Genomic DNA, 26,702 nt, shown 5'->3' with positions numbered 1-26,702 from the left:
GGCCACCTGGGCCAGCTCTAGGCTCAGCAGTGGAGAGAACCAGTCTTGGGCACCATCGGCTCTTTGCAGAAATCTGTTTAATGGTTTAGGAATGTGTACATTCTGGCTCTGCCGTTTCCATAAAGGCAACTTTTCTATGTTTCAAAAAAAATAGATTTGCTATAAAGATTTATGTATCATAAATAGGAAATGTGAAAAATCCCCCCCCCCCCCAACGCAAACAGCATCCTTGGGCTTAGCGGAGGCCCTCCCCACGGCCCAGCGGTCCAGGCCAGCGGGGTGTGGAGCGTCCGAGGCCCCAGCCCTGGCAGCCCTCCTGGGAAAGAGTAACTGAATTCAATATGAATTAGGAGCTTCCTCCAGCTCCGTGCCTTCTGGGGCCTGATGTCCTCGAACCCCTCTTCTGGAAGGACAGGGCCCCACCTCTCCGGTTCGGTAATCATGATCCGTGTCCCTTGTCTTCTTGCTCTTCAGCCCGTGTCGCACTGGCCGCACCCCCGACCACAGAGGGTGCTCTCCCTGGGCCTGCTGGCTGCCAGGACACTTCCACACCCTCTGTCCCCTGCCTCCTCTCCCACACCCTACCCCCTGCCCCGACCTGTTCCTGCTCTTGGGTAATTTATAAACAGAGGAAGAGTTGAGGCTCTCTGGCCCCAGAAGCCCCAGGCCTGCTGCGGGAGGAAACCGAGGTGGGTTGTATTATTTCTCAACACTTCCCCACTTTCTCGTACCCAAGTCCGGGTCCCCATGTGACAAAAGATGGAGATCCAGGAGACGGTGAGGCCCCTGCCCGACAGGGCCCTACAGGCAGGCAGCCCAGCCGGTGTGCAGTCAAGGCCACACCAGGATTGGGCCCTGAGCACGAATGTTTGTATCTGGGCCTGAAGCTTGTAAATGGTCTATTTGAGCCTGTAGGAAATGGTTCCCGCTGAGGCAGAGGGTGACAAAGAACTCATTCTTTGCCAAGGGATACTGTGAGTAAGGGACCAGCTTGGGGTGGGGCCAGTTCTCAGAGGTGTCCAAGTGGGTCATTTGTGGGACTCTAAAAGACACAAATAAAGGCTGGGTGAGTGGGTGAGTGGGTGGGAAGGGGCAGCCTGGACAGAGGGTGCTCCTGGGGGACAGAGTGCTAGGGAGAAGCCAGGGCAGAGCTGTGGAGGCCATGGGCATCCAGATTGAGCCTGGACCGTATCCCGAGGGTCCCTGGTACCCCAAAAGGTGAGGGGACAGCATCAGTATGACCTTTTACTACTGCCACACTGAGTGCAGCAGGAGGGTGCCTCAGGCTGCCCAAGCTAGAAGCCCAGGGGCCCAGGAGGTCCATGAGGTGTGCTGGGGAGGCCGGGGCCTGTCCAGAGCAGAGGCGGGGGGCAGAGTGCAAGTGGGATCCTAGCACTGTGCTAGGGTAGGGAGAGAGAGTGAGGAACCTAAGACAACCCCTGGATTTCTAAGCTAAACCCCTGGAGGCCATAATGGCAAGACACCCTGGGACTGAGAAAGGCAGGAAAGGGAAGTGTTTTCAGTGTTGCTAGGTGAGCTAAAAGCTGCCAGTGGGCAGAAACCTCCCTGGTCCTAGCTGGGCCGGCTGCTCTCTTCCCTTCTCAACCAAGCCCCTGCAAGGTTTTGGCCTCTAACCCTGGGGTCTGGAGCAGGAGGATGGTTCATAGTCCAAGCCCCTGTGACCAGCCAGCTACCTGTTGCTGTGCCTCCCCAGGGCGTCCCTGTGAAGGATGTGGAATGGAAGGGCCTCCTGTGTTCCATAGCGATCCAGCCCTCAGGTGCAGAGAGACAGCAGGTAACAAGGGGCAGGATCCGTATCTGGGCTCAGCAGGAACTGAGGCTGCAAGTCAATCATGGGGGTAGGCCCAGACCTGCACTCCAAGGCCCCCTGCACCCTCGCCACCGCCCCCCGCAAAGCAGCAGGTCTTTGCAAGGTCAGGCTTCCTGAGATTTCTCTTCCAGCCTGCACAAACATCACCCCCCAAGCAGAGGTCATGGAGTGGAAGACCTCTGCCCTTGGCCTGAATGTGCATTAGTCACAGACACATTCTACTTTGCAGTTAGAGCCCAGGCACTGTGGTGAAGGGGCCCGGCAGACACCAGTTCTTCCTGCCAGCGGCTGAGCTCCAGGACTCACTCACCCCATCCCACTAGCAAGGCCACTGAGGATGGAAGCCAGGTGGCCTTCTTGCTCTCAGGTGCCACCCCACCCGGCCACCAGTGGGCTGGTTCCCCTCAGTGCAGGCCCCTGCTCAGTAGCTCCTGGCCCAACCAGACCACATCCTTCCTCTCCAGAACCAGGCTCAGCCAATCCCAGGGCTGCCTCCCTGCCTGAAAGGGAGTCACCAGCCCTGCTTGTCTTGGTCTCGGCCAGGGAAGCCTTCCATGCCCAATCCTGCTTCACCAGACTGCTGTGGGTCTGGCTGCTGCAGAAGGTCTGGCTTCTGGCTCTGCAGTCAGGCCTGCCTGTGAGAGGGGGTGACGACGGCCAAAGGACGGGAAGTGGAAGGCAAGGGAAGTCAGTTGGAGGCCTGTGACCCACCACTGGAGGGCCGGGGCTGGGCCCAGGGCGCTGCCTGGGCTCCACATCCACGGTGTGGGCTTGTGATATGCCAGATGGCTCTGATGGCAGTGTCCTTCCTGGGGCTCCATACAGAGGGGGACCTAAGGGACTAGACCGGGCTGACACGGAGGGCCTGGGTGGTACGGGAAGATCACCTGCCTCCCCCAGCTCAGTCTCTGTGATCCTCTGAACTACCCCCAGAGGCCGGTGTGCTTCCCAGAGCCCCCGGAGGAGGACATGGCCAGACCCAGAACTGCCAGGGCCTTGCCTTCTTTGTCCCAGAAACCACAAACTAGACTGGGAGCAGTGGGCGAGCTGTCACTCTACGGGTGGCAGGAAGAGCTTCTGCACAGGTCAGACTAGGGACCCCGAGGATCCCTCTCAGACCTTAGCCTCAGGGATGCCAGCTTTTACTTTTCCCTTAAATGTCCACATTCCTATTTCTTTCCCCCAACCCCCCAAGTTCTGAGAGTCGGTGCTGAACAATCAGCTGGTTTTGCAACCTGAGTGGCAAAACTTCGGGCCCCAGGTCAGCAGACAGTCCCTGCTTGGCTGCAGGCCCTCACCCCATGCTCATGCCGATGCAAACAAGAAGCTACACGGAAAACGAGAAAACTTGAGAGGTCTTGCTAAGGCAGCAAGCCAAACCCCAAGCTATCTCTGAGCTTAGAGCTGGCAGTGAAGAAAGGAAGATGGTTCCTTGCCCAGAAGGAGCTAGGGCTTCCCTGGGGCTCAGGAACCAAGTCTGTCGGCCTGGTTGCTCTCATGCTCTGAGGCTCACGCACAGAGGCCCTGGAATGACTCCGAAGAACGCAATGCACCAGCTGCATCCCTGGAGGCAGCCACCTGCCGCCATAGCCATAGCAAGATGCAAGGTGTGGAATGGTCAGAACCAGTCGGTGCTGAGCAGGGGAGGCACGTCCTGGCCCCTTCTCCTATGGTGGTCCACCCCAGCAGGCCCAGAGCCAGTCTTGGACTGTGAAGGACGCAGAGGGGACAGCCCCCAGCTGGTAGAATGGGCCCCACACCCGACACCCGGTATGATGCCAGGTCTCCCTCACAAGGTACCCGCTTCTTCCTTCCTCGAAGGTAGCCTTCCCATCAAGTACCCAGGCCACGGAATGGATCATTCCAGGACTTTATCTGGCTGCTCTAGAATCACTGGCGCCATAGAGGGCCAGCTCTGGAGGGGGGCCCGGCAGGCCAGAGAGAGACAGAGAGAAAGAGAAAGAGAGAGGAGGTGGGGAGGGCCCTGCCTGCCTGCCCTGTCCCCCGGTCAGCAGCCACAGCCCCAGCTCTCCCCGACGTCCTTGCTGTCCAGCTGGATGTGGTCGGTGCCCTTCTCGCTGAGCAGAGGGCCGCCGTGCCTGACGACCAGCTCCGTGGCCACCCTCACGAAGGCCTCCTCCACGTTGCTCGAGTCCTTGGCAGACGTCTCGATGGCACACAGGATGTCGTAGTGCTCTGCCAGGCTCTGCGCCTCGGCCAGAGGGACCTCCCGGAGCTCGCCCAGGTCCGACTTGTTCCCTGCAGGGAAAGGCCGGGAGCGGCTAGATGAGGCCCACAGGTGCCAGCAAGCCCTGTCCCCTCCCTGGCAGGGCCAAGCTGAGAGACCCCGGTGGCCCTGTCCGCCACCAACGAATACTGTTTTGTGTGACCATCTCTTTTTTTGTTTTTAAGAAAACAAACAAAAAAGACCTTGTTAAATTTTAAAGCGCTTATTTTAACCTTCCATCCCTCTTTTTTTTTTTTCTCCTTTTTCTCTTTGCCAGAGGCTCGCGTACTTTTTGCTTCCTCCTAACAAGTAGGAGCAGGAGAGTTTGGTGCACAGAACGTGGTACTTCAGAGCTGTGAGGAACTTCGGCTCCCCTGCCCTAGCTGTGTGACCCTCAGGTAAGTCACTCCATTCCTAAGAGTCAGTTTCCCCATCTCTGATGCCACCTTCAGCGAGGGAAGGGGACTGATGGTACATGGAGCAGGAAAACAGCTGGAGCTCACCAGGCACACCCTATGTGGCCGTGTTAACAAGGAGATCAAGCATTGCCAGGTCTGTTCTTTGCTAACATTTTGTTATGCTTATTATCTATTCTCTCCTATTTTCCTTTGGAACTCTCTCATTCACTGTAAGATCGTGGTTTTCGATTATTTTGCTTTTCTGCACACCTCTGGCTTCTCCTACAAGCTATCAGACGTTTCATTATGTTCCTCAAAATCTGGTCAACGGCTCCTTGACCCAATTTCTAGAAGAATTCTTTTACATGGTTGACTTTTGTAATGTGACTATATGGGGAGGACCAAACAAACAAACAAAACAGAGAACCATCTAGAAAGATCTAAACTTTCTTTCGTAGCCTGAAATGATGCAGTAACCGATTTCAGTGTGGGGAGCTTATCTGGATCCTGCTTTCAACAAACTGGAAAAAAAAAGTATGCGTGATATTTAGGAGCAATGATAAATCTGAACACTGATCAGCTACTGGATTGTATTATGAAAATATCAATATTTCTCAGATGTGAAAATGGGATTGTTGTTAGGTACTTTTTAAGTGTTTGTATCTTGTATCGATTCATGCTGGAATATTTATAGGTGAAATAGTTAACGGTGCTGGGATTCGCCCCAAAGCAAGACAAGGGAGGGGAAGAGACGAGGGTAGAGGAGAAACTGGCCATGGAGTTGCGCAGGCTGAAGCCAGGGGTTGGGTATTCGGGGTTCACTGCACTATTCTATTTTTCGTATTTGTATAAAACACCTCTAGGACAGGATGTTTTACTTTAAATGTTCTGGATAAAAGGGAAGTGTAAGGCCAGGTAAGGAGAACTCCACTCCGGCCTGGGGAGTCCAGCTCGGCCAAGCGCTCCCCCATCCCAGGCCAGGCAGGCTGGGTAGAACCAAGCACCACCCTTTCCCCAGATGGAGCGATGGTGAGGCCCCATCTGAACAACCTCATTTTGGAAGAAAATCAGCCTGACAGTTGGAAAGAGAACCCCAGGGACCACAAAAATGGTCCAAAGTTTCTTGGGCTCAGGTCTGGGAAGGTGATTTAGGAGGGAAAGGGAAAATGGCAGTAAGAGCAACGGAGGTTCTCAAAGTGGGGTCCCTCGGGCACAAACATGGCGCCACCTGGAAACCTGTGAGAAATGCACATTCAAGGGCCTGGCATCCATGTTTTCACAAACTGCAAAGTGATCGGGAAGCACAGAGATGGTTGAGAAGCCTTGCTCTGCAGTGCAGTGAGACAGCAAGTCACCGAATGATGATTGGCAGAGCTCAGGCTGCCTATTCATGAGCTCAAAGGCTGCATGGACTGGGATAAATTACTTCACTTTTTTGAGCCTCAGCTCTAGCCCCTGACAAACAAGGAGTTGCCGGGGTTATGGGAATCCAATAACCAAATAATAAATAATAAATCCAATGACATCTGTGAAGCTTTAACCGGTGTTACCCACCGTGGAGATACATGGTAACTGCAAAGTGAACATTAGCTCCCTTTCTTCCTCCAATTCCGATTTTGAATATAACTTATATTAAGTGATAGGCAGCATGAGAATTTGGAAGATCACTGTTCCAGTTCTGGCTTCCTTCCTGCCTGGCCAAGTTCAACCTCTCTCTGTGCTCCATGTGCTCTTTATTTAAAAAGGAGAAAGGACAGACAGAGAGACAGAGAGACAAGATCCGCGGTCCTGAGGAACCCTCCTGGACCTGCCCTGTTCCCTGCTCCAGCTCACCAATCAGCAGCTGCACGATGTTCGAGCCTGCATACTTCCTCACATCCTCGATCCAGTGAGGCACTGACAGAAAGGAGCTCCTCTTGGTAATGTCGTAAGCAAGGATGGCCCCGTTGGCACTGCGGTAGTAGCTCTGGGTGATGGTGCGGAATCGCTCCTGGCCAGCTGTGTCCCAGATCTGCAGCTAAAGAAACAGGGGACATCCTGTGAACCTGGTGGTGTGACCACGCGCAGGGGTTAGGGAGGGCAATTCCTACAGACCCATGCCCAAAGCACTGGTCCCATTGGGCAGGCCACCAGCCCACACCTTGGCAGGAATCACGCAAGTGGGGCTAGAAGGTGGACAGAGAGAGAAGGGACTTATGAGCTCTTAGGAAACAACCCAGTGGCCCAACTTTGGGGGGACAGAAGGATGCAGAGGGAAGGTGGGGAGCCCTCATCTCTGCTCTCTAGAGTCCCCAGGGAGAGGTGGTAAGGGGACATTCTGCACTGCAGTAGGAAGTACATATGACCCAGGGTCCTCTGTGTGCCTTTCTCCCCTACACACCGGGCTCACTACTGGGAACAATGAACCAGAGGAGCTCCAGCAGCTCATGGTTCCTTCCAGGTGGGCTATGATGCTGGCTGAGTGTGCACATCCTGTGCCTTCCCCTCTCTGAGCCTGTAAATGCACCACTGTACCCAGCCATGTGGAAAGTTCCTCCAGCATTAGGGTTCTCTACTTCTACCTCAGTGATGCCCAGGGGGAAGCAGTGGATAGGGTCCTCCCGCTGGGCCTTGACCACCAGCTGGCCCAGCTTGGCCAAAGGCAAGAAACTTGGGGTCTTTCCTTGCCATGTCTTCACTTAGCAAACATCCATTGGTGCCCATTGCCAAGCCCTCCTGGACACTGGCCATGGAGGAGAGGTGCCTGTGGGTAGTAGGAGCTCCCCTGGTTTCTGCAGAAGCAGAAGCCTGGCATGACAGACGCCAAATAGGGCAGGGGCAAGGGCTGCAAGCGGAGAAGACCTGGACCTGTGCTGTGCCCGGGCTGGGTGGAGATCATCAGCTCTGTGCCCGGAAGAGATGGGCTGTTGGGGGCCATCAGAGTGGGCAGATGCCAGGGTCCTTGGGGGCTCAGGGTTTGTCTTCTCTGCTCCACAAATCACAGGTTCTTGGGGCTCTCTGAAGGTGAACACAAGCCTTTGATCTCCACCGAGCTGTGGGTCCATCCATCCTCCTTCACGGGCACAGGCACTCTAGGGGCCTCTTTATCTAGTTCACAAGGTGTGGGAGGCCCCCTCGTCTGTCCAGGATAGGGAAAAAACCAGAGGCCTCAGACAGTTCCTGAGGCCAGGGCTGTGGAAGGGACTGCCTCTTCCCTAGGCGCCACCGACAGAAGTTTAAGAATTAACAAACTCTGGGCCACAACATGCCCAGTGGAACCCTCCAGTCCTGAGAGCTCCTATTTACTCCTCAACTATAAAAGGCTCCAAGGAAACCAGGTTCTGCTAGCTCACACATGGGGTGAAACCTGGAATCCAGATGACCAAGAAACTCATCTCCACACCCCAGAGGAGAGCACGTAAGAGAGGCCAAACGAACACAGAAGAAAAGTGACTTGGACCAAACAAAAACTACACAGAGGCCAAGTTTTGTTTACCAAAGACAAACATCAGTATTTTCAGAGATAGGAAAAGATCATAAAACAATAATAGAATACTATTTCTTAAAAACAAAACAAAACAAAAACAAAAAACCAGTTGAGGGAGTATTCAGAAAAAGAAAACAGAGGGGCACCTGGCTGGCTCAGTTTGAAGAGCATGCAACTCTTGATCTTAGGGTTGTGGGTTCAAGTCCCATACTGGATGTAGAGATTACTTAAAGATAAAATCTTAAAAGAAAAAAAAAAGAACTTTTGATAATTAAAAACAGAACATCAATGGAAAATGCAACCTAAGAGTTGGAACATAAAGTTGAAGAAATCCCACCAAAATAAAGACCAAAATAAATCCCTCAGAGAGGGAAAAAAATTGTAGAGCCACCCTAGGAGGTCCAATATGGGAATACTAAGCATTTCAGAAGAAAAGAATGGTAAAATCAAGGGGAGGAAATCAAAGAGAAACTTCCTCTGGGTTGAAAGAGCCCACAAAGCACCCACACAATGGAGGAAAACAAACCCCACAAAACACACCATGTGGGAATTCCACAACAGTGGGGAAGGGGAAAAGGTCCTAAAAGCTTCCAGAGAGGAAAAGAATAAGAAAAAAACAGGTTTTAACATTAAAGTTTGACAAAATCCACATGGCATTAGATACTCAATGAAAAAAATGCCTCAAATTGGGAGAGAAAATTATTTCCAACCTAGAATTCTCTACCCAATTAATCATCAGTCGAGTGTAATGGTTTACTAAACACATTTTCAGATATAGGGGCCTCAAAAAATTTATCTTCCTGCCACCCTTTCTCAGGAAGCCACTGATGGTTCCTCTAACTAAAGAAATCAACTGAAAAGAAGAAGATGTGGGATTCCCCAAAACAGAGAATTCAACTCAAAAGACAGGCATAGGGAACCCCAGGATGGTGGTCGAGGGAGATCCCAAGACAACAGCCAAGCAGCGAGCCTGGACATCAACCCATCTGCAGCAGGCCACCGGGTTCCAGGCACAGTTCTCAGCTCTGGCAGAGTAATTACTGGCAGCTGACCCCTCCCCCAACAAACAACCACTAGACTGAGAAAAATATGGGAGGTTGCTGCTGTTTTCAAAATGTAAACAACAAGCAGCAGGAGACAATAATCCTGAAAGACGCAAAACTTGTAAGTTGCGTCTCCCATCACCATGACTCTCTACCCGGCGATGGCTTCCTGACTGCCAGACAGTGGGCTAGAACCCAAGCAAAGCAGGCTGGTCCCATGTGGCCAGGAGGCAAACAGATTCTGGAGCAGCTGATGGGACTGGAACGAGGAGCGAAGCAGGAGTGGGAAAGCCGAAAGTCTGGGTGTGGTGTGGGAGTCTTTGGTGAGTCCTTCCCTGAGGGATCCATGCACACGGTGGGACTACCAGAATTTTACCAGAGAGTGACTCTGGCCGGGTTGAGAAAAGACCAGAGATAGAAGCTGAGCAGTGCTAAGGGAATGCTGGTTCCAATCCAGTCATAATGAAGAGGCGTCCCTAGCACCTTGTTCAAAGTAACCTAGATAGTAACTGGAGACATCAGAAAGGCTGTCACCTACGAGTGAAGACCATGACCAGACAAAGGCCTCCAGATACCTGCCCTAACAAAGCCTAAAACCAAACACCAACATGAGTTTCAGGTTTGGAGGCTGACTTCTGTCAAGACAGAGAGGCTAGAGAAACATCCTTGGACTTCTACCTATCTGCCCTAACAAAACATAAAAGCAAAGCTACACAGGTTCAAGGTGTTTGGACAGCAAACTGAATTGACTATTAGGTCATGAATCAGTGGGGGTGCCTGGGTGGCTCAGTCCATAAAGGGTCCACCTTTGGCTCAGGTCATGATCTCTGGGTCCCGGGATTAAGCCCCACATTGGGCTTCCTGCTCATTAAGGAGTCTGTTTCTTTCTCTCTCTCACCCTCTGCTTCTCCCCACCTTTGTTCTCTCTCAAATAAATAAATCTTTTACCAAAAAAATGTGGGGCGGACATGAATGAATACTCTTCAAAAGAAGAGAACAGAATCCAGACTCTCAATATAGCATCAACCATTATTTCTAGTATATAATAAAAAATTGCCAAACATGCAAAAAAACCCACAAAAAAAAAAACAAAAAAAACCTAAGAAAATTTGATTCACAAAGAAAAAAAACAGTCAGTAGAAAATGATGTCAAAATGATCAAAATATTGGATTTTAGTAGGCAAAAATATTAAGGCAGTTAAGTATGATCAGAGAATTAAAGGAAAATATGATTACAATGATTGGGCAAATAAGGAATATCAGCACAGAAATGGAAATTATTTTTTTAAACATACAAAAAAGAGTAGAAGTTCTAGAACTTAAAAGTACAATAAGTGAAGTAGAAAATTCATTCTGTGAGCTGAGCGGCAAAATGGAGATGGCAAACACACACACACAAAAAGAACTGGTGAACCTGAAGAAAAATCAGTAGAAATTATTCCCTCTGAAGAACAAAGAGAAAAAAAAATATTGAAGGAAAAGCAACGGAGGCACAGGGACCTGTAGGACAACATCATACACTTCCATAGTCACATAATTGCAGTCCCAGGAGGAGAAAATGCTGAGAATGTGGCAGAGCTAATGACTGAAAATTCCAAATTTAATGAAAACATCAATTTCATGATTTAAAAAAAAAAAAAACCCTCAGCAAAACCAAGCAGAATACAAAATGTACCATGGGAGACTACAGCCAAACTGATGAAAACAAATGTAAAAGAGAAAAAATTTAAAGGAATCAGAGAAAAAGATATATACAGGTAACAGTAACAAATGACAAATGACTTCTCTCCAGAAATAATGGATGTCAGAAGACAATGGTGAAAAGAGAAAAAAAAAAAAAAAAAGTACTGAAATAAAAACCTTTCAACATCAAAGTCTCTAACCAGGAACAAAATCTCTCTCAAAAATGAGAGTGAAATAAAGACAATTTCAGACAAATTAAAGTAGAATCTCCCTGGGAGACCTGCACAACAAGAAATGCGAAAATATGTTCTCCAGGCTGAAGAGGAATGATACTAAATGGAAACTCAGATGTACAAAAGGAATGAGAAGCACCAGAAATGGTAAATAGGTAGGTGTATTCAAAATCTGATTTTTGTTTCTTATAACTGCCATATAAGACAACTAACCAAAAAACTATAAATAATGACTGTAAAGTGGGGTTTATAATATATTAGAAATAAAGGGGGACCTGGGTGGCTCAGTGGGTTAAGCTTCTGCCTTTAGCTCAGGTCTTGATCACAGGGTCCTGGGATTGAGGCCTGCATCAGGCTCTCTGCCTGCCTCTCTGCCTACTTGTGATCTCTCTCTGTGTGTTAAATAAATAAAAATCACTGGGCGGGGAGCCTGCTTCCCCACTTCTCTCTCTGCCTACTTGTGATCTCTGCCTGTCAAATAAATAAATAAAAATATTTAATAAATAAATAAATATCTTTAAAAAAATAAAGAAATAAAAAGTATGACAATAATAGTGCACCAAAAAAGGAGGGCAGTTAAATGAAATCATACTATTGCAAGGTGAGCTACACTTGTGAGGTGTCAGAGGTGAAGTGAGAAATGAGAAGTGTTAAGTGTCAGTTGTAACATATGAAGTTATACAAAACTGACTCTAAAGAAACTTTATAAGTTTCTTTATAAAGAAAGTTTATAAGTCCTATCAGCTAATAAGAGAAATAGAAGGTCAATAGAGGAAATACAGTGGTATTCTTTAAAAAAAAAAAAAAAATCAACTAAACCAAAAGAAAGGAGGAAAGGAATAAAGGAATAAGAAATAGAAGAGGGAAAGAGAAAAGGAGGAGCAAATGGTAGATTTAAACTCAAACAGATCAGTAATTACATCAAATATAAATGGACTAATCACTCCAAGTAAAAGCCACAGCTTGTCAGACTGGAAAAAAGGCAAGACTATACGCTATCTCCCTTAAATATAAAGACAGAAATAGGTAGCAAAATAAATAAATAAATAAATATATATATATATATAGTACATGTTAAGTAAGCATAAGAAAGTATGACTCAAGTTATAGGAGTATGTTAGGCTTCCAAACAAAGAATTACAAGAGATAAAGAGAATTTTGTAATGGTAAGAGGCAATTATCAGAAAAGACATAATGATACTAAATATGTATCCACCTAACTGCAGAGTTTTAAATTTCATGAAGTTAAAACTGACATAACTAAAGGGAGAAACAAATCCACATATGTAGTTGGAGATTTTATTACCTCTTTCTCAGAAATTGATACAGTTGGTAGACACCCCCCCCCCAAAAAATCAGCATGGATAAAGAATATCTAAACAACACTATTGCTCAAAGTGACATTTCCAGAACATTAAACCCAATACTGCAGAACAGCACATTTTTTTTCAAGTGGACCTAAATATTCAACAAGGTAAACCATACATATGCTGGGCCTCAAAAGTCTCAATAAATTTCAAATGGCTGAATTCTTAGACTATTACTCTAATCACACACCCACACCCCCCCGACAACACACACATGCAAAACTAAAATAGAAATCAAGAAAGCTCTGAGAGATTTCTTCAAGAAGACAGAACTGAGAGGTGCCTGAGCCATGGGGGTTTTGAACCAATCAGGCTTACTAACTGACTTTCAATCAGTTAAGTGTCTGACTTCGGCTTAGGTCATGATCTCCCGTCCTGGGATCAGGCTGTGTCAGGCTCCCCGCTCAGTGGAGAGTCTACTTCTCTTTCTACCTCTCCCTCTGCCCCTTCCCCCACTCATGGTGACTCTCTCTCTCTCAAATAAATAAATAAAATCTTTTAAAAAACCAAAAACAAAAACAGAAGATGGATTTGAGAAAAGGCCATACATTGAGAGGCAAGGTATACAATACACTGGGCAGATAGGGAGGAAAGGTGTATCAATTAGGATCCCCCCTAACTGGGGAGATGAATTAATGGTAAATACATAGACACCTAAGCAAAACAAACATGATTACTACTTCCAGGAAAAACTGGTGACCATGGTAAATGAAAAATAATGGCAGTGCACCACATGGCTTAGAAGTGAACAGCACTTACTAATCATAAGGTCATTCACCCATTTCAGTAAGAACTTACTAGACACCTACTATGCGTTCCAGATACTGGAGTGGAGATACCAGGGCTGACAAAACAGATGCAAATTCCTATCCTCAAGCTTATAGTCTGGTGCAGGAGACAAATGCTAAGTAAGATCCTAAGTAATAAGGATTTATAGTTATTATAAAAAATACATATTTAGGGTGCCTGGGTGGCTCAGTGGGTTAAAGCCTCTGCCTCCAGCTCAGGTCATGATCCCAGGGTCCTGGGATCGAGCCCCACATCGGGCTCTCTGCTCAGCAGGGAGCCTGCTTCACCCTCTCTCTCTCTCTGCCTGCCTCTCTGCCTACTTGTGATCTCTCTCTGTCAAATAAATAAAATCTTAAAAAAAAAACATACATATTTATACCTACATATATAATATAAATTAAGATATTTATTATAAAATAGATAACAAAAATAATAAGTATGCTAGATAGTGAAAAGAGTGGAACAAATGAGCAGGGGAAGAAATTATAAAGCACAGTGAAGAATGAAGATTTAGCCAGGACAGTCACAGAAGGCTTCATTGAGATAATCATTGGTAATGATCTGGAAAGGGGTGCCTGGTTGGCTCAGTCGGTGGTGTTGGAGTCTTGATCTCGGTGTTGTAGTTTCAAGCCCCAGGCTGGATGTAGAAATTCTTAAAAATAAAATCTTTTAAAAAATAAATATACAGGGGTGCCTGGCTGGCATTGTCAGGAGAGTGTGCAACATTCAATCTCTGGGTGGTGAGATGGAGCCCCGTGCTGGGTGTAGAGATTACTAAAAAATAAACTTTAAAGAAATTCTCTTAAAAAAATAGGGGCGCCTGGGTGGCTCAGTTATTAGGCATCTGTCTTCGGCTCAGGTCATGACCCCAGGGTCCTGGGATTGAGCCCCTCATCGGGCTCCCTGCTCGGTGGGAAGCCTGCTTCTCCCTCTCCCACTCTCCTTGTGTTCCCTCTCCCTCTCTTGCTGTGTCTCTCTCTGTCAAATAAATAAATTAAATCTTCAGGGGCGCCTGGGTGGCTCAGTGGGTTAAGGCCTCTGCCTTCGGCTTGGGTCGTGGTCCCGGGGTCCTGGGATCGAGCCCCATATCGGGCTCTCTGCTCCGTGGGGAGCCTGCTTTCTAAAAAAATTAATTAATTAATTAATTAATTAAATCTTCAAATAAATAAATAAATAAATATGTGGAGGAAGTTAGCTAACTATGCAGATGTCTGGGAGACAAGCATTCCAGGAATAGAATAGAGCAAGTGCAAAGGCCCTGAGGCAGAGACAAAGCAAGCAAGAAGATTGGTGTGTTTGGAGCAGGTACAAAGGGAAAGAATAATAAGGGATGCCAGAGAAATATCAAGGGGCCCAGATCACACAGCGCCTTCTAGACCACAGTAAGAACTCTGGACTTGACTCTGAGTCAAAGTGGGAACCCATGGGGGTTTTGAACCAATCAGGCTTACTTTTTAACAGGATCTCTCTGGTTGCTGTACTGAGAAGAGATCAAAGACAGAAACAGGGAGACCAGTTAGGAGGCAATGGCCACAATCTGGGTAAAAGACAGTGGCTGGACCAGGGTGACAGGTAACAGTGGAGGAAGGGAGAAGTGAGCAAATTCTGGGAAGAGAGCTGAAAGGAATGTAGTCATGATCTAATCACTGTTGCCACACAGCTCTACTGGGAGAATGTAAAGTGTGTACGTGTGTGGTGGGGGCTGGGGCAGCACTGAGAGTTAGTTTACCATCACCTTCCAAAGTCAGAAGTCAACAAACTACGCCTTCAACTTGGGGGAAGAGGGGGTGGGTCACAATATAAGCAAAAGAAATAGAAAAATCCCATCAGCTGAAAAAGAACCGGAGGTGATTACCTCTCCTCCTGCCACTCCCCCACCAGGCTGCAGGTGGGGGTACCAGGAGACCTTTTTGTAACAAGCCTTGTTGAACCTAATGACTCTTTAAACCACACATATGTGTAACTCTGATAAAAATAAAAACTAAATTAAAAACCAACAAAATAGCTCCAGATTAAGGTATCTAGGTCAAGCAATTGGTGAAATCTGGGCAGCAATGGAGGAGATATTTCTGGAAAGTAGGTCCTTCCCATGACTGGTCATATTCTCATCCTACTCTCCCACGTTAGAGGAAGGGAAGGAAAAGAACAGTGTCAGTGCTCCAGGGTCCAACAGGCCTGAGAGCATAAGCCAGCTCCCATCACTTTCCAGCATGGTGTCTCTGAGCTACAACTTAATTGAGTTTCTCATCTGTTTCAAAAAAAAAAAAAAAAAAAAAGTACAGTAAGGGCCAAATGATAGATTCAGGGTGCATGGTACCTAACAGAGAAGGTGCTAGACAAATGCATCCATTTAGGGGCACCTGGGTGGCTCAGTCGGTTAAGTGTCTATCTTCGGCTCAGGTCATGATGCCGGGGTCCTGGGATCAACCCCTGCATCAGGCTCCCTACTCAGCGGGGAGCCTGCTTCTCCCTCTCGCTCTGCCTGCCGCTCCCCCTGTTTGTGCTCTATCAAATAGTCTTTTTAAAAAATCCATTTAACAATATTTACTGCGCTATTACAATTTTTGTCTAGTGTTTTAAATATAAGCAAAGGAGCTTTAATGCAAGGTAGAATACATAAAATGTCCAAAGAAAAATATATTGGCTGTATGCATGGGCCGATTGACTTGTTTGTCTGCTAAGTACTGTGTTTCTGCCATGGGCCCCCCCCTTGTTCCAGGAGCTGGGGAGACTGCAAACAAAACAGAGCTCACATCCCAGCGAAAGAAGACAGACAAGAAGAATGCAAATGGGATCATTGCAGAGAAGGATAATGAGCACTCTGCAGAAAATAAAGATAATAGGGGGAGACTGCCCAGGATAGGGGCCACCTGGGTGGTCCCAGAAGGTGGCCTAAGGATGAGAAGCCAGGCACGGGGACAGTGTTCAGGCAGAGGGAACAGTGTCACAGTGTCCAGAAGGACAAAGCTTGCCGTGTTGGGAGATACAGAAAGAGCAGTGTGGCCAGATAGCAGTGAAGCAGGCACATGTTAGGAGATGCAGTCAGGGGCAGTTGAAGCCAGAACATGCAGGATCTTACAGGCCGACGCTGAGTGTGGATTTTATTTTTATGACAACGGGAAGCCACTGGAGACTGTCCCAAGCAGGGAAATACGTATTAGAGGTCTCTTTTATCCCACCTCACATTATCTTAGCAGCCCACCCTGAACTCCAGCCCACTGCAGGCAACAACCAGCCCACACAGCATAACGGCCTCAGGAACTCTGCTGCCTTCCTTGGAGCCTCCCCAATTTCAAACCAGGAGACCTGCTGGAAACCACCAAGCATTCGTGCATTCGTGACCGGGAAGTAAGAAGGCCTTACCCCTCTACGGATCAACCCTTGGCCAACGGGGAACAAGGCATGCCTGGCCAAATCAAGCCCTACTTGCCCATGGGAGGGACCAACTTGAGGATGCAGCCTTGTAGCATTTCCTTCCTCCTCTGTTTTATTCTCTCTGGTACCCAGAACAAAGGAGCTACATGTAAGCCCGTGTCTCAGGCTCTTGTTTTCCAGAGGGAACGCAGGCTGAGAGGAGAGGAACTCTGACTGATGCTCATCAAGTGTCACCTGGGGGGCTGGGCAGAGCGGGGGTCCTACTGTGGGATCGCAGAGAAGGTTCAGTAAAAGAAGCTCAGTCTCCAGGCCCAGATGCCCTCTGTGTTCCAGAACAGGTGGGAGAAGCCAAGCCAGGTGAGGGCCTACTTTCCCAGCAGCCAAGCAAAGCTTCTCCGTTAGGCAGGGCCCCAATGGGGTCTGGGTGAAAAGTTTAATGAGTGCGATCAGCCGCCTTAGCTACTCAAGAGACAGGTGAGGATGGCCGCAGGCTCTGTTTCCCAGAAGCCAAAGCAGAAGGCACCTCATGGATGCTGTGGGGTCCTGAGGCAGCAGGCTGGGTCCGCTTAGGAGCCTGAGGGCAGAGACCACCAGCCCAGTGCACAGAGCAGAAGGGCAGGCTCCCACCATGCCGTGATTGGCCAAGGCATCAGAGCCTCATGCTGAGCCCACGCCCATCTGTCTATCTGTCTGTCTGCCTACTTCCCGGCTCCCCTTCTGTCCTCAGCAGAGCCCTGGGTGAGCAGCAATCATGGGCGCCGAGTCCTTTGCTGCTCCCTCCCCTCCACACCGGATGTCACCGAGCCTCACACCACAGCCGCAACCCTGCCCCAGGCTTCCACCCGCATTCGGTCCACTCTCCACATAGCAGCCTGGTGAAGCCCCGAAAAACACTCCTCAGAGCTCCACCCTGGAAAGGCCTAAATTTAGGACCTGCACAACCTGGACTTTATCTGCCTTCATGTAACTTCTCTTCAGCCGTATTTGCTCCTGGCCAGTCCCTTGAGCCCTCAGGGGTCTCTCTACAAAGACCCCCACCCTTGACATTCCCCTTCCTGAAGTATTCTACTCCCAGATCAGCACATGATGGCTGCCTCCCTTCACTCCACCTGCTTTCAAGTACCAAGGACACTCACAGGTCTTTCCTGATCCTCCTTTCTTAAAAGAGCAGCCCATCCTGTCCCTTCATCCTGATTTACTTTTCTCCTGGGGCAGCCCTCACACACATGCACTTTTTTAAATGTTGCCAGCCCTTGGCCACCTGGGTGGCTCAGTCGTTAAGCATCTGCCTTCCGCTCAGGTTGTGATCCCAGGGTCCTGGGATCGAGCCCCATGTCGGGCTCCCTGCTCAGCGAGAAGCCTGCTTCTCTGTCTCCCACTCCCCCTGCTTGTGTTATCTCTCTGGCTCTTTTTCTCTCTGCCAAAGAAAGAAAGAAAGAAATCTTGCCTGCTCTCTTTCATAGGAGTTTCACGAGGGCAGGGCCTGACTAGCTGGCTTTCCACATTATGTCCAGTACCCAGCATAGTGCCTGGCATGTTGAAGCTGCTCGATTAATACAGGCTAAACGGGTGAGTACCCTTCTTGCCCTTAGAGCCTGTCCCCCTGCTCTGCCGGGTCTCCATCTAGCAGCTGGGGCTGCAGGCCTTGGCTTAGGAAAGCAAACCTTCCAGTGTCTGCAGTCTAACGAGACTGAGTATCTGACATCAGTCTGAAACCAATGACAGCATCTGCCAGGTGGAAACCGCCACCCCACCCACCAGAAGTCCTTGGCCAGCACGCTCACTTGACAAATAGGCAGGGACTTTGGACTGTGGGTTATACCCCAGTCGGCCCTCCCTAACTCTCCCACTTGCCACCTGGCACGCCACCAGCCTCTCCTACTCTCCCCAAGCCAGGCCTTCTCATCTTACATCGGACTTCAGGGGAAATTTTCAGGGATTCTGATGTCTGCAGTGAAGTTCAGAAGCATCTGCTGAGCATGGAAGGTAGGAGTGAGGCCCAGTTAGGATGGAGAAGGGCTCCTAGAATATTTATTTACACTCAGAAGAGGAGAGCTGCAGAGGTCAGTCAGGTAGGTTTCAAATGGGTGGGGGTAGGGGCGGCTCCCCTCTTCTGTGGGCATTTCCAAGCTGTAAGGTCCTGGGTTTCGTTTGGGTCCTTCCTCTGCCCTGGTGATGGGAGGGCTCGGGCCCATGGACTGTTGCCTCAGTCTGGGAAGTATGATCTCAGGGTAAGAGATGAGGCCTGTTTTGTCTTCTAAGCCCCATAGTCAATGACTCCTTGTTTACACTGTCCCTCCGAGGCCCTACACCCGTGATGGCATATTCTTGTCTTTATCTTCCTTTCCTAGGAGAGATTGCATTCATCTTGATCTTTCGGTGAACTCCTACCTAACCTTCAAGACCCTAGTTCAAAAGTCACCTGGTCAGGAGAACTTTCCCTGACACACAGGCCCAAGCCCCGCCCAGGGCAGAATTCACTTCTTGCCCTCCTGCTCCCTAGCATCTGTGTTCTTTCCTCTGTAACAGCACACACTGCAGAGTACGCTCAACATTTAACTCAAGTGTCCCAAACTGAGATGCCTTTGGGGGCCAGGCAAGGAACATAAAATGCAGCAAGACAACAGAAAAGCTTATCTGGCCTAAAGCAAATCCAATTAAAAACAAAGCAGCAAATGACCATTCTGCAGGACCAAAAAAGAGGGTTTTTTTTTAGTGGGACTGGCCTAGGACTGTCTTCTTGGTTTGTAAGTCTCTCTTGCTCTCAAGAATGGACTCTTGAGGGGAGAGACCCCATCTTACTCCTTTATGCCACCAGCAACCAGGCACAGACCAGGTACTCAATAAAGGAACCCCTTCTGAAGGTAGAGCCTGGTAGTCAGGCCAGTGAGAGGGAACAAGAGGGAGACAAGAGGTACGGTGAGGCTAAAGCTGCTTTCCAGGGATTTGTGCCTGCTTGGCCCTAAGGAGTGACTTCCCATGTGCCCCAGTGGGAAATCAAGTCTGCTCATTAGCTTAAAAGCGCCGCTAGCGGGGTGGCTGCATGGCTCGGTCAATTAAGCGTCTGAGTCTTGATTTCAGCTCAGGTCATGATCTCAGGGTCATGAGTTGGAGCCCCCTGTCCGCCCACACTCAGTGCATAGTCTGCTTGGGATTCCGTCCCTCTCCTGCCCCTCCCACTAGTGCTCTCTTATTCTCTCTGATAGATAAATAAATCTTAATAATAACAAGCACGATTAGTGGTTCAGTTCCCAAAACCTACATCCAGCACCGTCTCCCCTGGTGGAAACAGAAGAGGATTTTACTCAGTCTTTCTCCAGCATGATGAAACAGACAGTAGAAAGTTCCTTGCTTCTTCATAGTAGAAAAAGACCTTGGAAAAATTAGTTCTGAGGACAAAACTCTGAAATCTGGTCAGACTGACCCAAATACGAGTTCCTGAGCTATTTTTCATTATGTCTTGGGATGTGGTGAGCTGAACCAGGAGGTGGAGTCTGCAGGCCACTCCTCTGGCCAGCCACTGTCACTTCTCCTATGTCACTTCTCCTATGTCCTCCAGGGAAGAGCCTGGCCTGGGACGTGGGGTGACAGACCCGGGGTGCACTCTTAGAAGCAGTAGCGAGAAGCTGCCAAACATCCGGTATGTTAGCTGAAGACACGCAGGCAGGTGGGCAGAGGCTGAGGGAGGGAGAACAGGGTAAAAACAGGCTGGGCTAGTGACACAGGGAGGGGCAAATGACATGGTCCTGAACACAGCCAGCTCCTCTGCAGTGGGCAGTAAGGGCTACGTGCGTCCTCCTGAGCTCAAAACGCCTCCTGCCCCCTCAACACAGCTGCTCAAGATCCCAGTATCACAGATGTCTCTTTGTCCCTTGTTACAAGGCAGCCCTCCTCGGCAGGTTATCCGCAGCTGGAAGGGAACAAGCAATCGGGAATCCCGGGTTTCCGTTCTACTCCATCAGAACAGGTGTCAAGGACAGTCCCAGTAGCTTCCTGGGGTCTGGAATTTCCTCACCGGGAACTTGGGAACAGCGGTGACTGGTCCCACTCCATAGGGCTGGCGGGAGCATGGGGTGCAGGAGGGGTTCTAATGTCCTTTGAGAACCTCCGGGTGCTGCCTGTGTTAGTGTTCCCCTCTGCCACCCAGTTTCTTTCTGCATGAGGGGTCACAGGGAAGTAGCAGCAGCAGAACTCTGTCTGACTCTAAAACCCCATGCCCTTTACTATGTACACAAGTTCCTCCAGAAACTTAAACTCTTTGTTTTGTTTTGTTCTGTTTCTTCTGAGAAACCTCAGTGATGATTCATACCTCCTGCAGGAATCCAACAAACCCCTTCCCTAACAGTCTTGGTGGGGAAAAGACAAGACGTGGGAAACGGACCAAAGCCTCTCACCAAGGAGTCTTGCCTTGGTGACTCGCAAAGGGCCACTGGCTCCCCAGGGATGCCCCTTCTCCCTCTCCCAGGGAAGCTGAGACCATCAAGCACAACCCAAGCCCCTTCCTCTGTGGCCCCCTTCCCTGCTGCCACCAAACCGCACTCACAGGCCCTCTTCAGCACTACGGGGAAACAGAGAGCTACCTGCCTGAAGCAGGGAGCTAGAAGCCCCTTCACCCCTGATGCGGTGGTCAGGCAGGCCTGCGAGGCTGGGAAGTGCCCATAAAAAACAGGTGGACTGCCAACTCCTTGTGGCAACAACCTATGCCCACCAGGAGAAGCTGAGAGCAAGTGATGGCATTTCCAAGGCCACGGCCACCGGCTCCAACTTCCTGGGTAAATGGTGTCATGGAGCCTTCACTGCTTCCACACTAATTCCCTTATACCCATCTGCCTCTTTTTCCAAAGCTCCTCTGAAGCAAGGACCTAACCAAGAGAGGAGTCAGATGCCCTATGTCCCAAAACGAGCTCTGCCTTCCCTCGAACTGTCCCTCCTGCGCCCCTGCCACTAGGGTTCATGGACAGTACGCCAGCCCGGAGTCCTGCTCAGCCTTGACCCCTTGGATGCCCCTCTGCTCAGTCAAGGCTGATGGTGCCTCCAGCCAGCATCAAACCTCCGGGACAAACAGTGGGTCTCCCACACACAGCTTCCCACAGCCCTCAGGACACAGTTGACGCACCTTCCATGATCAAAAGTCTGGTGCTGAGCCCCTTCCCTAGTCTCATCTCCCCGACACTCTAGCTCTGCTTGACTTGGACAAACACCCACACTTCCTCTCCCACACCTCCATGGCTTTGCACATAGATGGCTGTGGTAGCAAAGCCCCTTCTATCTTTCCTCCCTGGGAAATTCACATATCTTTCAGTAGCTTGAAACTCACTGCTCCCGTCACCCTGGGGAGGGCGGATTGCTGCCTCCTCTGTGCCTCTGTGGCGCTCAGAAGACATCCCTGTGACGGCCATGGCAACCACAGGGCCCTGCTTTGCAGGAACAGCCCTAATTTTCAATATTCAGTCTTGCTGTCGCCAAAATAAACATACACAAACTTGTCAGGCCATGTGTTTCCAACTCCTGGTTCAGAAACTGGCAACTCATTAACAGCACTGCACGCTAAGCTATCTGTTTGCACGTCTGTTCCCCCCAACCAGTTAGGAGCTCCTGAAGAATGGGGACTATCTCTTATTCACCTTTTTTTCTCGAGCTTAGAAGAATGCCTGGGAAAGGAGGTAGTTTCAAACGGACAGACCAACCGTCCACTATTTGCCATTTAATGATCTCCCCAATACACAGTTTATGTCTCAGGGTGTCAGATGGTCACATCTACCAACAACTATAATTAGGCTGGACAAAACACTTTCAAAGTTTCAGGCATTTTGCCCTTTGAATTCAATTGCATCCTGCTCCAGGCAGAAAAGGCCAGCTGAAGGTATGATTCTTGAGTGATACCCCAAGAAACAAAGTTAACAGAGCAAAAAGGCATCTTTTAATAATAAATGCAAATAGAGAAATCTGGTAGATGCTACCAAGTGATCAAACCAAGGCATCAACAGTACCAAAGCAGGAACCTGGCATCGTGTGCCACCTGCCACAGCAGCAAGGGGCAGCACACAATGTTACTTGTGATTCATTCTCACCAAAACCGTCCCACCCAAGTCGAATCTGGCCTCTCACTCAACCTCCAGCTACAGGAAATTCAGGAGACAAAGAAACAAGTGCAAAGACACCACAAGGGAACCATGAGACAAATCCAGGAACTGAATCTTTAAAAAATCAGTATCATTAACAACACCACCAACAAAAAGTCATTTAAAAAAAAAAAAAAAAAGCAAGGTGTTGTTCTGGACCAAACTATATTGGACTACGGTTCAAAGAGGAAAAACAAGGGACATCTGGGTGGCTTAGTCGGTTGAGCCTCTGCCTTCGGCTCAGGGCATGATCTCAGGGTCCTGGGATCAAGTCTTGCATCAGGCTCCTTGCTCAGCGGGGAACCTACTTCTCCTTCTCCCTCTGCCCTTCTCCCCGCTCATGTGTTCTCTCAAATAAAATCTTTCCAAAAAAGAACAAAAGACAAAGAGGAAAAACACTATAAAAAAACATTTGGGAGAAAGTTGGAAAAACTTAAAAATTGACTGGACAGGAGATGCTATTTGATAGAAATACCAGTTGACCCTTGAACAACATGGGGGTCAAGGGCACCAACCCCTGGGCAGTCAAAACTCTGTGTATACTTCTGACTCCCCAAAAATGTAACTACTAATAGCCTATTACCAATGGGAAGACTTGTAAATAACATACAGTCGATTTAAAACCTATTTTTGTACATTATATGTATTATATACTGTATTCTTACAATAAAATAAGCTAGAGAAAACCAATGTTATCAAGAAGAGAGGATACATTTACAGAACTGTACTATAAAAAAAATCCACATAGAAGTGTACCCAGTTGTTCGAGGGTCAACTGTACTGATTTACTTAGGCGTGTTAAAAGAATTGTTCTTACTCTTATTGGGGAAATAAAAATCAAAACCACAATGAGATGTTACCACCTGTCACCTGTCCCAATGGCTGTCACCCAAAATCTGTCAGAACAACTAAAATCAAAAAGACAAGAAATAGAAAGTGTTGGGGCGCCTGGGTGGCTCAATCAGTTAAGTATCTGCCTTTGGCTTGGTCATGATCCCAGGGTCCTGGGACTGAGCCCCACGTCAGACTCCTCACTCAGAGGGGAGTCTGTTCCTCTCCCCTGCTCACTCTTTCTCTCACTCTCCCTCTCAAGCAAATAAATAAAATCTTAAGAAAGAGAGAGAGAGAGACGGAGGGAGGAAGGGAAAAAGGAAGGGAGGAGGGAAGGAGGAAAGGAAAAGGGAGTGTTAGCAAGGATGTGGAGGAAAAGAAAGCCTTGCACACACCATTGGTGGGAACGCAAACTGGTGCAGCCACTATGGGAAAAAATATGGAGGCACCTCAAAAAATTAAAAACGGAACTACCCTATGATCCAATAATTCCACTCCTGGGTATTTACCCAAAGAAAATGAAAACACTGATTCTAAAAGCTATAGACACCCCTAGTTTACTGAAGCATTATTTACAATAGCTAAGATGTGGAAGAGACCCAACCACCCAACCACAGATGAATGGATAAAGACAATGTGGTAAATTATTCAATGGAGTATTACTCAGCCATTAAAAAAAAAAAAAAAAACCATGGGATCTTGGCATTTGCAACATGGACAGACCTAGAGGGTATAATGCTAAGTGAAGTAAGTCAGACAGAGAAAGACAAATCACTCATATGTGCAATTTAAGAAACAAAACAAAACAAAAAAGAAAACAAGTGAGCAAACAAAGGAAGAGACAAACAAAAAACAGCCTCTTAAATACAGAGAATAAGCTGGCGCTGGCCAGAAATGGGAGCGGAGATGGATGAAATAGATAAAGGGGGTTAAGAGCACACTCCTCAAGGGGCGCCTGGGTGGCTCAGTGGTTAAATGTCTGCCTTCGGCTTAGGTCATGATCACATAGTCCTGGGATCGAGTCCCACAGCATCAGGCTCCCTGCTCAGTGGGGAGCCTGCTTCTCCCACTCCCTCTGTCACTCCCCCTGCTTGTGTGCTCACTCTCTTTCTGCAAATAAGTAAGTAAAATTAAAAAAGTAAAAGAGTACCCTTACCATGAAGAGCACTGAGCAATGTACAGAACTGTTGTGTCACTATACTGTATACCTGAAACTAAAATAACACTGTATGCTAACTACACTGGGGTTTAAAGAATATTAAAAAAAATATCAAGCCGATTCTTAAAAGTTGTATTTGAGCTATGGATGATAGATCATGTTATCTGCAACCTACTTTCAGGTGGAAAAAAAAAAGTATATTACATCTACAGGAATACAAAGCAAACAGAGCAAAACAGGAACTGTCTAGGTGGAGGATAGGTTTGGGGTTTACTGTGCTCTTCTTTCAAGCATATTCAGCTTTTCTATATGCTTGAAAGTTTTCATAATAAAAAGTCAGGTGGAAAAAAAAAAGAAAAAAAAAAAGTCAGGTGGGGCAACTGGGTGGCTCAGTGGGTTAAGCCTCTGTCTTCAGCTCAGGTCATGATCTCAGGGTCCTGGGATTGAGCCCCACATCGGGCTCTCTGCTCAGCGGGGAGCCTCTTTCCTCCTCTCTGCCTGCCTCTCTGCCTACTTGTGATCTCTCTCTTGCTGTCAAATAAATAAATAAAATCTTAAAAAAAAAAAAGTCAGGAAAAAATAAGAGTATTAATACCCACAGAATGAAAATATTACTGATATGAAAAAGAACCAAGTGGAGATCTTGGAAACTAAAACTGTAATTGTCAAAATAAAGAAAACGAGATGGAATGAATGATCAGAACAGATACAGCTGTGGGACACCTGGGTGGCATAGCTGGTTAAAGTGCACAGCTCTCGATCTGGGCTCAGGTCACAATCTAGGGATGGAGCCTGGGGTCAAGTTCTGTACCCAACACAGAATTGGCTTGAGAATCTCTCTCCCTCTGTGTCTTCCCCTCCCACTCATGCTCTCTCTCTCTCTCTCAAATAAATCTTAAAAAAAAAAAAAAAAAAAAGAACGGACACAGTTGAAAAGGAAAACAGTGTGCTGGAAGGCAAAGCCCAGGGTTTGTCCAGAACACAGCACAATACAACACTATGCTATGAAGATGGAAAAGGTAAGGGATGTGGAGAACAGACCCTAAATTCCAGCTCCCGACCCCTATAAGCTCCAGAGGGGAGAAGAGGAGCTAATCAAAGACATTTTTTAAAAATTCCTTAGACCTATAGGGACGCCTGGGTGGTGCAGACAGCTAAGCACCCAACTCTTGCTTTTGGCTCGGGTCATGATCTCAGGGTCCTGAGATCGAGCCCCATGTCTACTCCGCGCTCACCGTAGAGTCTGCTTGGGTTTCCTTCTCTCTCTTCTTTTGCTCCTCCCTGCCCCATGCTTGCTGGCGTGCGCGCATGCTCTCTTTCTCTCTCTCAAATAAATAAATAAATCTTTTCAAAAAATCCTTAAGACTTTTAGAAATACAGGAATTTTCACTCTGATTATACCTACTGACTTCAGAGCAGGGTGAATGAAAAAAATATCCCACAATCTAGATACACTATGGTAAGATTTCAGAACATTAGAAATCAAGGGTCACTTGATTTCAAGAGTCCCTTAGGGATTCTTTCTGAAAGAATCACTTAAGGAACAATTCAGGCAAAATCCAAATGAACTAAAGTAATAGAAAAAAACAGTAAGCCAAAAATAAATCAATAAAACTTGGAATTAAAGTCTAAAATAACTATTGATGCAAAATGTAAAAAAAAAAAAAAATCAATAATGATCTGGCCTCAAATCCCAGATGATTTCAACATGGAAAGTGGCGGTGGGGAGGCAATGAGGAGGGAGGAAAAGTGCGCCACGGTTCTTGTCCTCTTAGGGTCAAAGAAATAAACACTAATTCTAGACCCCAGGTGGGAAAATATAAATTTGAATATATGGGATGAATAGAGACAGGACATATGTATTTCCAAATTACTAAGAGGGTGGCATGGGGGGAGAGATCTAACAGAAGCCAAGAGTACTTTGTGATGTGGAAAAATTCGGTCACTGAACAGTGAGGGCAGAAATCTTCATTAGTTCATTCAGCAACAACAGAGAGGGTGCGATGTTGAGTGCTGGGACACAGCAGAGCTCACACTCCCTCACCAGCATGGGAACAAACAAGTGAGCAAGACAAGGGCTGGGAGTAAGTGCTGGGAAGAAAAACACAGAGCAAGGCGAGTAAGGAAGACAACTCAGACATCAAAAACGTTATGCTTGGCGAAAGAACCCAGATGCAG

At 48.0% G+C, this 26,702-nt stretch overlaps 1 protein-coding gene across 1 annotated transcript in view; it reads right to left on the bottom strand.

Annotated features, from left to right (window-relative positions):
• Positions 1-60: 60 nt before the first annotated feature.
• RAB43 (RAB43, member RAS oncogene family) overlaps positions 61-26,702 on the bottom strand; it is a 36,763-nt gene continuing 10,121 nt past the window's right edge. Inside the window, exons 2-3 of the mRNA XM_047743454.1 lie at positions 6,290-6,473; positions 61-4,090 (exon numbers count right to left, since the gene is read on the bottom strand). Coding sequence (XP_047599410.1) covers positions 3,840-4,090; positions 6,290-6,473 — 435 coding nt within the window. The 3' untranslated portion in view covers positions 61-3,839. The remainder of the gene's footprint in view (positions 4,091-6,289; positions 6,474-26,702) is intronic.

The sequence above is a fragment of the Lutra lutra genome, chromosome 1, assembly GCF_902655055.1.
Source record: "Lutra lutra chromosome 1, mLutLut1.2, whole genome shotgun sequence".
Classification (NCBI taxonomy): domain Eukaryota; kingdom Metazoa; phylum Chordata; class Mammalia; order Carnivora; family Mustelidae; genus Lutra; species Lutra lutra.
Note: the sequence above shows the minus strand (reverse complement) of the source record. Positions and strands in the feature narration are given on the sequence as shown.